Raw genomic sequence first — 12,743 nt, 5'->3', positions numbered from 1 at the left:
ACAGAGACGCGATCTGACACGCGTCGCATTTTCTCACATCTCTACGTTCATTTAAGACTTTATTTAAATAATTTAAGACTGCTCTTATGAGGACACTCGACAAAACGGACATTTGGCATAATTTGTGTGTTGTGGTTTGTTCAAGCCCAAAAGAGAACTCGATAATGACACGCGTCTTTTCTGTGGGTCGTGTTTGTGTGTGTGTGTGTGTGTAATAGGCAGGAATTACAGCGCGGTCTCTTTAGTTTTTGTCGTTATCTTCCATTTTCAAAACAAGCGGGCTATTATTCGCTTGATTTGGTCATGGGCCTACGCTACAATAGGTTTGGAGCATAGGTTTGGAGCGGCCGCTACTGGATGAGATGGCAAGTAATAAAATAAAAAGCAAACGGTCTAATCATAGACTGTAAAAAATGCGCAAAACATGGCACTTTAAAAACCGGATAGTTTTCGTCGTCTTTCAAGTTTCGTCTTTTTACAGTGCATATGTTCATAAGCTTTAGGAAGTAAGTAGGTAGTCTACATGTCGTTTCTTACAAGGTAAGGGTAAACCCACACTGAGAACCAGGTCCAGGGCAGCAGCGCCCCCGCCTTTGTTTGCCTGTCGTTACGTCATATGACGCGTTCTCTGGAAAAGGGCGGTTTTTTGAAGCCTAGCTTAGAATAGGTACACTTTTTTCTTAATTTCTGCCCGTGGGTCTTGTAAAACATATGTATTCTTATATATGTCTTTTTGAATTGACATTTTCATACAAGATTCTGTATAAATTAAGTTATAAAATTAAATTGAAAGATGGCCTTTAAGTGTTTCCCGATGCTTCAGTTCAAACACACATCTGATATGAGTTCATTTTGCAATGAGATATCGCACGCTGTTGTTCACGCTGCAGTTTATCAGCAGCAGTTCTGGTTTTTAGTTTGGTTTCTTAAGTATGTCTGTGTCATCTTAAGTTTCACTTTCATGGACTTTAAGGTAGTATTTTATTGGTTCCTGTTTTTTCTTTGTTCTGTTCCTGTTAGTCTTTTGTCATCATGGTAACTAGATAATTTGACACTCTGTTCACAGGCTGAGTCCGAAATCAAATACTTCTCTGTAATATAGCATGAGAAGAACAGTACTCCAACAGAGTAGTCTGAATGCATATTCCCCAGATGACCTACTACTTCAGGTCCTGCAAATATTTGCAGGTCCGAACTTTATACACAGCACTGTGACGGCCACAAGCAGAATAATTGCACTCTAAGAAAAGTGCATAAAATATATACAATATGAACATATTAATATAGATTCATATAAAATATTACCATGATTTAAAAATATATATATTTTCTAAAATATTTTATTTTTATTTTTTACAGAAATTTCCTTAAACCCTAAAACACAATGCAATGAGCTATATATATATATATATAGAGAGAGAGAGAGAATACTTTTTGAATTATTATTAATAAAGAATGTTTGTGTATTCAAAGCAAAGATTTTTGTTTGTTTAAAGATAGTTTATTACAGAATAAACATAAAACAAAGAGTTGTCCAATAATAGGCTAATTAATCAAGGATATGTGTTTGTCAAGTACTAAATAGGCCTATACTGAAATATATTTAAATTCCATTCAATTCAAGAAAGTATGTTAATGTTAAATTTGTATTTTAAAAGGTTGTGTTATGTTTATAGGGCAGTGCAGTGAGTAAAGTATTATTCTTCTCACAGATCCATCTAGAAATACGATCACATAAATCAAAATACCACGATGAAACAGCACTTCGAACACAGTTCTGTCCTATATATCCACCTGGAGACTTCAAGAACCTGAAACTACAGATCAACATTAGATGTTCAGTGCTGCTTTCTGTGTAATATGATACTGGCAGTGAGAATCATTTATTAGATAATAATCAGTTCAGTTATTTCTCACCTAGAGTTCAGTGCGCTGCCATCAACCCATTTCCATCTGCCCTCCACTTGACTCAGACCAATCCAGACTCCAACATTACCAGTCCAGAATACACTCTTGTTAACAAACTCCTAGGAATGTTACACCACAGCACATTTATACATAAATGGACAATATCAATAAATGCACATATACATGAACTCTTTCATACTCACTAGTTCATTCCCGTTGTTTATGATGACCAGATCTGCTCCTCTGTCTCTACAGTCTCTTCTGCTCTCATTCCAGCTCTTCAACTCGGAGGAAAAGAAGTAAAGACTGGACTGATAGAAAGTCCATCCATCTACAGTATAAACACAACCAGTTCAACTAGCTCTTTATTTCAATCTTCTCTAAACTGAATAAGTTACAGAATGTTTATTTACAATAAGTTACACCAATGTCTTTGTGAACTGGTCTATGCCTCTGTTCCTGGACCCACTGATCGGTTACACTTAGTGCAAATAAATTACTTTTATTGTGCCATTTGAAATGACTATTTAACAGCATCTAATGCAAATATCCAACAAGTTGTTGTATGATCACATGTAGCAGTTTTCCAAATTAGATTGGTCGAGTTGTTCCTTTGGATTTTAAAATTGACTTGCATGCCATTTTTAGTAAATTTAAATTAGATTTAAGTTAAATTAAATTTAAATAGGTTAATTTATATTTATTTTTATTTAAGTCACTTAAACCTAACACAACAGGAATACACATACAACTAGTAGACTATATGGCAAGTACACGTCATTTTACATTTTACACTTTAAATGGTTTTTACATTATGGTTTATTTAGTAGAAACCTTTCATGTGGTCCATATTATGTGTACTAGAAATACACTTTCTTATGAATACTAACCATATCATATCCCTGCTATGTAGCATCTAATAAAATGACCAGAGAAACGCACCCATGTTACCAAGACTCATTTGAAGATAGTTTTTCTCCCACTTTAGCTGGTCTCTCTCTCTCGTCAGATTCTCATTGATGAAAATGAGCTGGTTTCTCTCACTGGTGAGGTTGTCGTTCTTGGATATGAATATGACACACAGCACTATGACTGCAGTCAACAGAAGAACACACAGCAGTATCAAACACACACCAACTGCTCTGAAGCTTCTGGTCTTCACACCGTCAGCTCCTGGAGATCAACAAACACGCGCTTATACTCTTCGATCACTTCAAATAGCGTGTAGTAAATAGTAACAGTATGTGATAAAAGGTATTCTTAATAATCTCAGTACCTGTGAGTTCAGATGACTGGATACTCGTTGCGTTACAGTCCGTGATCTCTCTTTCAAATTTACCTCTTGTAACATCAACATTTTCATAGATATTATCGATGCTTTTCTCATGTTCTCTGTACATTTCCCAAGTTTTTCTATACTTCCATTTACACTTTCAGAGAGTTTCGGTGTCAAGATGCCAACAAACAGTTTCTCTCCTGCGTTGTGTTCCTCATCTGTGTTTGTGTGGCCAGTGTTTATGCAGAAAGGAACTGTTTTTGAGGAATATGTATGCGTAAAGGAACTTTACAACTCACCGCAGAAATGTAACGGAAAAAATTTGCTTGTGTTAATTTATTTCAGTTCAAATGCATGTGTTACCACACAATCACTCATTTTCACCGTGGCTGGTGTTGGGAAACATGTTGAAATGTTCAGGTTGTTATTGGTAGTGATTGGAAGATTGGGTCATTTTAATAACTCTCTCGTACAATCGCGTTCGTCAAAATGAATTAATCTTTATTCAAGTAAGTTCCTTCATTTGAGAGGCATTAAATGTTATATTTTCAACAGCCAAATGCCCTGAAAATGTCCTCCTACGCAATCTTGATCATATTCCGAATTAAGAAATCATTATAATGTATCCAAAGATAATTTATGAGGAAAATGATTACTTTACCCCTCCCGAGTTTTTCGTTCATTTGTCATGTGACAGACGCAGATCCTTAGTTATCGGTACCTCAAAAGTCCAGACAGCGGATCTGGTTATGGTTGATGATTTTGCCAGCGCCAACATTAACATGCTCGTATATAAATGTGCAAATTATTCAGTGATTTTTAAAAGGTTTGACTTTTTAAAAGATCTTTAAAAATTTGGGCGAAATCCATTATAAAATACTAATAAATACTAAATACTAATACTACGGCATCCCCAAAGCGGAGTGCATTCAAATCATTTAATGCACAGCTAGCCTTGGGTTATTTTTCTTATTTCATGGTCTTTAGTCAGCATTGACAACTTAAAAGTCGTTATTGATGTTTGCAGCGTTATTTGGAGGGTATTACGTTAGTAATACTCATTTGTATTACGTAATAATTTCAATGTACGTAACATTTTCAGGAGCAAAATGTACATTTTTGTACATTTGGATAGATGCTGAAACATACAAATTATGTATTTACAGCAAAAAAAAAAAAAAAAAGTAAAATATTTACAAATATTTTTTATCATAAAGATATTATTAAAATTGTATAGATAAATTGTAGGTCCTTTAACCCACCCCTAACCTAAATATAACCATTTTAAAGAGAGTATAAAAAGAAAACATAAAACGTAATGGACAGAAACGTGAAGAAAAATTACACTTTTAGTAACAATATACCATTAGAAATTAGCCATTAAGCCCACTCCAACATGTTAACATACCCATAATCATTTATTAAAAATATGTAGTTATAAAGAAAAAACATAACAGACAAGTGTAATCACAAAAAAATTATTTATTACAAAAATGTCAAAGCAATATCAAAAGCAGTTCGAATGATGCTGTGTTTTTATTAGACCTGATGGACGTGAACAAGAAAAGAAAATCATGCATCATGTGTTTTTACTGTCATCCTTGGGCTTGCCTTACATTAGATGATCACGCTCTTATTCACGCAAATGCTTTTAAACCATTCAAGCGCGACAAGACAAAAGAGAATGCGCTGTCTGTGAATGTCCTGTTTAACAAGATTGTTCCATTTTAACAAGATTGCATTACAAATGACCAAAAAAAACCGTTGGTTTTATTTTTTCAGTTTGTTGACTTTTTTTACGGACTCGTATAGTCTTTTCAGTCTGTAAAAAAAGCACCAATGCTAAATTTTTCTATATATTCTTATTAACAACATGTACTCTTTACTTCAATGAGCTCATTGTTTCTACCTTAAATTAATGCTGTTTAAATGAATGCATTGTTAGCTAACTGCATGATTTGCATATACATTTCTAAAATATATAAGACACATGCCTGTTCTGTAAAGCTGCTTTAAGACGATATGTATTGTGAAAAGCGTTATACAAAAAAAATGTGAATTGAAGTTAAAACGGACACTGAGAATGATATTACCAACTTTGAATAAGTTAAAATGAATCACTTAAATTTAGCACTTGTAATCTCACCAATAAGGCACAGAGACAATTTAAATATTTTCATGACCTTTAATTTGTAAAAAAAAGACTTTAATTTCCGAATCCTTGGATTGTGCTCTGTACCTCATAAAAACTATTATCAGTGGTGGAAAGAGTACTGAAATAGCATACTCAAGTAAAAGTACTGTTACTTGTCAAAAAATGTAGTGATAGTAGAGTAAAAGTACCTGTCCTAAATACTACTCAAAGTAGGAGTAAAAAGTAGCCCTTTTAAAAGTACTCAAGAGTAGTGAGTGGTGAGTATTATGCTATGAATGTTAGTCCACCTTATACCCTGCAAATTGAAAATGTAGCTTACTCTTTTATCCCAGATTCACAAAAAAAAAGAAACAGTATTTCAATATTTCTCTAACAGTTTTATTTTTGACTGCTAGCACTAAAAATACAGCCATGTAATATTTGAGAAAGCAACCAATAATCTGGTAACATTTATGATAACCATTCTGTAGAGGTTTTCTTTGCGGGCATAGTTGACACTTCGGTGAAGAGCAACGTGTCTCTTGTCCTCCGCACCGAAGTGATGGGCTTACTAGAAAAAGGGCCGGTAGATGCAGTGCCTCCAGCCCACAGCGAGTCAGGCGTCCACAGTCGCTACTTCCTCATTCCTGCTAAGGGTGCCGGCCTCAGGCCCATCCTAGATCTCAGACATCTGAACAAATCCTTAATAAAACAGCCATTCAAGATGTTAACCCTGAAACAAATCCTTGCGCTAGTTCGCCCGGGGGCTTGTTTTTTCTCAGTCGATCTGAAAGATGCATACTTTCATATCCAAATAGCCCCCCATCACAGACCGTTTTTGAGATTCGGTGGCCTACCAGTATACAGTCCTGCCATTCGGGCTGTCCCTGGATTTTACAAAGTACATGTATGCAGCACTTTCCCCCTTGAGACAGAAGGGAATGCCCATCTTGAACTACCTCGACGACTGGCTCGTTCTGGCCCAGTCGGAGGTGGAACTGAACTCTCACAGATCTGTTTGAGATGAGTTTTTCAGCAAGTTTTTGGTTGTATTGAAAATGTATAGGCCCTAGAAATTTGTGTATTAAATATGATACAATAGGCTAAAATATTAATAAATAGGCACAATAATCATTCTATCTCAGATCATTATCTAGTCTCAGGTATACTTCATTGAGCCAAGGCTGCAAAGCCGACTCCCTGTTCCAAATTTGGTAGAACTATTATTTCTACCACTAAAGATTAAAATTGTGCTTAAAATGTTGTAACATACATTGCCAAACAAGCATGCGGTTGCCCCAAAAGGGCGATGTATCCTGGGGGATGCAAAATCAAAAATAAAAGTCATGAAATTGTACTATTTGTAATGGAAAATATCAATAAACTAATTTCCTGATGCCTTGATAGGGTTAAATTACATATTATTATTACGTTCTTTTTTTTTTATGAAACAATTGGGTTATAACTCTTTTTAAAGTATAAACATTAAAATGGTGGCTGTCATTTAACAGATTTATTCAAACATACATTAAATATTGAAGAACAGGTTAAGTGAAAAAATATATAATAATAATATTCAATACAGTGCATATATTTAGCAAAATGTACTTCTCTAACTTCACTTTTCTAGCTGCCTAATGAATGATTGGTCATTGAATAGCTTTTCTGAGGTATGACGTTATGTGACATTATTTACAAGCTAAGTAATCTTTCAACATACTTTCTGATGTTTATTCATGTTTATTTTGTGCTGTAACTAGTAGTAAAGAGAAAAAAAAAAAAATGACCGGTTCATGTGCACGCCATGCTGCAACTTCGCCACATTAACTCTTTCCCGCCACTGACGAGTTTATGAGAAATCAAGTTTATGTTGATTTTTTTTTTTTGGTGAAGCGTACATACATTTAAGGCGAGACACTACAGGTGAATAGGGTAAAATTTTTAACTAGCAGATATCACCATGAAACTTTCCCAGTTGATTACCTACATTAAGATGAGAAAAAAATGTATTACAAGTTTTCTGTAATTTAATGTTTAAATATGCAAATCAGGCAATATCTAATCAAATATGCACTAATTTGTATATATTTTAAAAAACGATATCTGAGTATTGGATAAAGCCAGATTAAAAATTATTTTTTCATTGTGTTCACATATTAGATGGGAAAAAAATTACAGAGGGATTTATGGATATCTACTTTTGTTATCCTGTAAATCAGAAAATACTGTCAATAGCCTTAAAAAAATGATTTTCGCCATGTTTTTTGGAATAAAATGTTATATAAATCAGGCTAGGAATAATATATTTACAAATCCCTCTGTAAATGTCTTCATAATATAACTAGGTACAAGTCTGGAAAGTTTGGTGTATATAGGTGCTACTGAAGTGGAGATTTCGGACTTGGAGTATGAGAGAAAAGTCATTTTGAGAAAACGGGCTTTAAAGATTTTTCATCAGCCAATGAGATTGCGCATTCAGCCCTTTTACTTTCACGATTGGTTGCTGATAAAAAGGAAATGACCATATTTGGATCCGACAGGATTGTACAGGAGAGAGAGAGCTTCCTAACGTGCTTCTGATGACAGGCTGACGGCAGAGATCGCGGAGCAGCACGTTGATTAAGAACGCGAACTTTTGTTGAATTTATGAGAAATCTACAGACGCAAACAGACAAAGTGTAATAAAATAAAGACCTAAATGTGTATTTCGGACTTTTTTTCAACACAAGTCTGAAAGAAGACATGTTATTGAAGACAAATATCCCCAAATCTCAAACTTGACCAGTAAAAAAAAAACGATGTTTTTGCCTGCCGTGTCTCGCCTTAAGTGTTGATAAAAAAAGAATGCTTGAAGTTACCAATTTTTTTTCTTTCTTTTTTCTTTATTTGAATGTATTGCGTGTTCAGATATTCATAAAACAAAATATTCTGGGGGCCATGAAAATTTAGTGAAAATGAAAATGACAAAAAATGCTGGCAGCACCTGGCAACTTTTTCAGTGACATGGAAAGATCTAAGACTGCCAAAAAAGGATTGTGACAGCTCGAGAGTCTAGTCTCTGTCCAGTCTATAGGAAACCCCCCCCTCTTCGGATCTACACTGCAGATATGACACGTGTAAAGATATGCTAAACTGATATCGTCTATATCAGGTCATAGGTTTATGATCTATACTGCATCCAGCCACCAGAGGGCAATCAAAATTTGGCCTCACTTTTTCAGGACATGTGCAGCATGATTTTTCTGAACAGACAAATCACATGTGAAAATCAGACTGCACTCTCTTGTTGGTGTGAACCGAAGTTAACAGATACCAATCAACCTCCAAAATCTACTGTCGCTCAACGTGGATGTTACCAAACTAACTTAGAAGAGATTCTGTGGCTCAGCACATAAAGATGGACTAGTTACTGTGATCTCAGACTGCGGTGATCCGGTTTCTCCACTGTGTGGATCTTCATGTGTCGCTTCAGGTGAGTTTTAAAATAGAAACTCGTTCCACATTGATCACACGTGTGCGGGTTCTCTCTGATGTGGATCCTCTCATGTGTTTTCAGATGTGATGGCAGTCTGAATCTCTTGTCACAGTCTGAACACTTGTATGGTTTTTCTCCAGTGTGAATTCTCTGGTGCAGTTTTAAATGTTCAGCTCTGATAAAAGTCTTCTCACACTCAAAGCACATGTACTCTCTCACACCAGTGTGAATTTTCTGATGTTTATGTAAATTACACCACAGTGAAAAACTCTTTCCACACACAGAACATGAATATGGCTTCTCCTTCGTATGAACTCTCAGGTGTGTCTTCAGCTCTGATGCCCTAAGAAATGTTTTGCAACATTGATCACATGTGAACAGCTTCTCTCCGGTGTGGATCCTCATGTGTACTTTAAGATATGTTAACTGCGTGAAACTCTTCCCGCATTGATCACATGTGAACGGCTTCTCTCCAGTGTGGATCCTCATGTGAACATCAAGCTCATATTTGTATTTGAAATAGTTTCCACACTGATCGCATTCATGTGGTTTCTCTCCAGTGTGGATTTTCATGTGCCTGGTGTGACCTGTCTTTTGCGTAAAACTCTTCCCGCATTGATCACATATGAACGGCTTCTCTCCAGTGTGGATCCTAATGTGGCACTCAAGACTTTGTGTGTTTGGGAAACTCTTTCCACACTGATCACATGTGAACGGCTTCTCTCCGGTGTGAACTCTCATGTGAAGTTTAAGATTTTGTTTGTGTGAGAATCTCTTTCCACACTGATCGCATGTGAATGGCTTCTCTCCAGTGTGAACTCTCATGTGACTCTTAAGGGATGCTGATTGTGTGAAAGTCTTCCCGCATTGATCACATGTAAATGGCTTCTCTCCAGTGTGTAATCTCATGTGAATCTCAAGATTATGTTTGCGTATGAAACTCTTTCCACACTGAGTGCAGGTTGTAGATTTTTTGGCTCTTCTTTTCTTTAAAAATGTCTTTTTAGTCTTTGAGCGACTCAAAGGTTTTTCTCCAGGTTTGACATGATGTTCCTCCTCCACTTCACTCAGTTCTTCACTCTCCTCATTTTCTTCCATCAGGTCTGACATGAAAGAAAAAAAGGTGTAATTTCATGTTCAGTACATCAACATTATTCAAAGAGAGAAATATGAAGTGAAAGGACATAAAAATGAGCCCGATGTGATAGAAGAAGGTAGACTAATTTTAAATGCAAGGTCCACCCAAATGGCCCAACGTCTGAATCCAATGGTGTGGTAGAAGGTTTTCTGCATGCTTTGACTTTTCAGAGTGCAAAGTAATTTAATTACAATTAGGTATTTATGGCTCTATTTTTCACATCCTTAAATTCAGGTTGTAAAGCCAATCATTTAAGTAAACATTGGATTATTCTGTTTAACTCTTTATATTTTACTCGTTCGTTCTGTGGTTAATGTCACTTAGAGTTTCCCATTAATGCAGATCTCACGGTCACAAACTCTTCAGTCTGATTATTAGTCAGAGGTTAGGGCAGCTCGATTATGACAAAAATCATAATCACGATTATTTTGGTCAATATTGAAATCACGGTTGTTTAACGCGATTATTGGTGGGTGATATGATCAAAGCCTTATTTCATGATATGGGTCATTTTAAATGTCAGTGAAATTTTGACAATTATTGATATATCAGCAAAAACTAGTGGTTGACCGATATTGGTTTTGTGATGGCCGATGCCGATATCTTGGAGAGCAGAGTGGCTGATTGCCGATATATATATATATATATATATATATATATATATTTATTTATTTATCAATATTTAATAAATTAGAAATAAATTAGAAAACAAATCCTTAAAATAAACATGCTTATACTTTAGATGGCAACTTCTTGAATCTGCAATCCTATAGTATTTTTCACAAATAAAGTAATTGTTAAAAAATATATGAATATGTGGATAAAAGGAAGTAAACACTGTAACAGGGCACTCAGTAATCTGGTAATTTCGTGCGCACTGGTAATCATATATTTTTTCAAATAAAGACAAGGTAACGCTAATATTACATACAGCACACAGTGAAAACGATATGAATATGACACAGTGGGCAACTGGATATAGCACAGCATATTTTAAAATGAAGGATTTAGGTTTTCGCTCGCGTCTCCTGTGAGGCTGATCTTCTGTTTGCATTCACTTCGCACGGACCGACCGTCACTCGCAGTAACTCGTTTGTAAGGCTACAAATGCACACTTCACAAGATATCATTAAATCTGCAAGGTTTGTGAAATTAAATGTTTATTAGATATTCAGAGATTTAACTAAATGATGTAGATGCGCATTTGCTGAATGTTGACGGTAAATGATTAAGTATTTTAGCCCGATTGTTTGCCTTTTTAATATAAAAGCAACGCTTTACTTTTTCACACACCATTTACTTTCTTTGTTTACCAGTTCTGTCTAACAAAGTATTAGATATGACTGACAGATATCGTAAACTAATGAAGACGGAGAATGTGAGTGAGCGCTGTGTGATCAGGCTCTGCCGTTCTCTTTTCAGGCGCTGAGAACAGCGCCGCCCGTCAAAATAAAAGTCTGGAGCGCCGTCAAAAAAAAAGTGCCGCTTCCAACACATCGGCCAATCAGAAAAACGTATCGGCCTTGGCGATTTATCAGTCGACTACTAGCAAAAACTAATACTAGGTTAATTAATGTAAGTAAAAAGTCTTCAAAACAGTTACAGAAGACAAGTAAACAGTCAGCAATACAATAAGAACAAAAAAAGTGCATGTTTGTTTTCAGATCATCAGCACTTCTGCATTTTAGAAAGAGCGCGTGCAGAGGGTTGCCAGATTGCACAGAAAATGTATCCTAAGAGAAAACTGTTTGGAGGATTTAAGCTGTTTAAGCTCTTTATATCTGGCAACCACAAGCATGAACGCTAGTGAAGGTTTGTTAGCAATGCAAGATAAAGCAAATGGCAAATAAAAAACACGTTTTCAGGATAAATGACGAGAGGGCCACTATTACTTTTAATTACTCGAGAAAGGCAGATATCATTATCGCGATTAAAATATGATCAATCGTGCAGCCCTAATATCTAGTAAGTAATACGGTTACTACGTTACGGTTACTCAACCAGAGGTTATGACTAGCACCATGAAATATGCCCACCAAATATAGAGCGCAGTGATTGGGTTAAACGCGTTAATTCTCATGAATAATGCAGAGAAAGGCTCAGAAACATGCTGACGTAAATTCATACTGTCCAGCAGTGGCAGCCAATCACCACTCTGAGTTAAACGCACATACACTGTAAAACTTTGCAGTGTAAATTTGCAGTAATTACCTGTCAACAGCCTCACCTAACAAAGTACTGTTGTTTTTATAGTTTTTTTTACTGTAAAATTGTCCTGTAATGTATCTGTAAATTGCTGCCAGTACAATCAAATTAAAACTCAGGTTAATTCATTTCCTTTGCTGCATCTGACTGCCTTAAAATGGCCAATTGCCATTTAAGTATATAAACTAACAGTGTGAGCATATTAATGCTGTGAACTTCATTTCAATTGTCTCAGAAAATTCTTAAAGTGAACCAAAAAAACAATTTTAACTCAATTAAGTACCAAACAGCCAATCACTACATCAGCAACTACACTTTACTGCTTTTAAAGAAAGAAACATGCAGCAAATCATCAATGTTTCTTGGTCTTGTGAAGCACAGGCTCTACTCTCAGACAACAGAAACCCTTTACATTCTGGCATTAAACACAAACAGATCAACCCCTGTATCATCATGATATAAATCTTAATGGTAATCACAATGGTATAAATCTTAATAATAAACATAATATGTGCTGTGGTTGTTTCCATAGATGTGTAACTCATAAAACAATGTGTTAGGGTTTCATGACCCTTTACGTACTCAGATCAGGATAATTATTCTCCAA

General features: G+C 35.6%; 1 protein-coding gene across 1 annotated transcript; it reads right to left on the bottom strand.

Annotated features, from left to right (window-relative positions):
- Positions 1 to 1,492: 1,492 nt before the first annotated feature.
- Positions 1,493 to 3,393, bottom strand: LOC311303714 (uncharacterized protein). The gene is made up of 5 exons (XM_084430327.1): positions 3,185 to 3,393; positions 2,851 to 3,081; positions 2,112 to 2,239; positions 1,918 to 2,027; positions 1,493 to 1,817 (listed from the first exon to the last, which is right to left on the bottom strand). The coding sequence occupies exons 1-5, from the start codon at positions 3,306 to 3,308 to the stop codon at positions 1,652 to 1,654; spliced, it is 759 nt and encodes a 252-aa protein (XP_084286453.1). The 5' UTR covers positions 3,309 to 3,393; the 3' UTR covers positions 1,493 to 1,651.
- Positions 3,394 to 12,743: the final 9,350 nt, after the last annotated feature.

Source organism: Rutilus rutilus (assembly GCF_951802725.1).
Source record: "Rutilus rutilus genome assembly, chromosome: 1".
Classification (NCBI taxonomy): Eukaryota; Metazoa; Chordata; class Actinopteri; order Cypriniformes; family Leuciscidae; genus Rutilus; species Rutilus rutilus.
The sequence above is the reverse complement of the archived record's forward strand: the minus strand, read 5'-3'. Positions and strand labels throughout refer to the sequence as shown.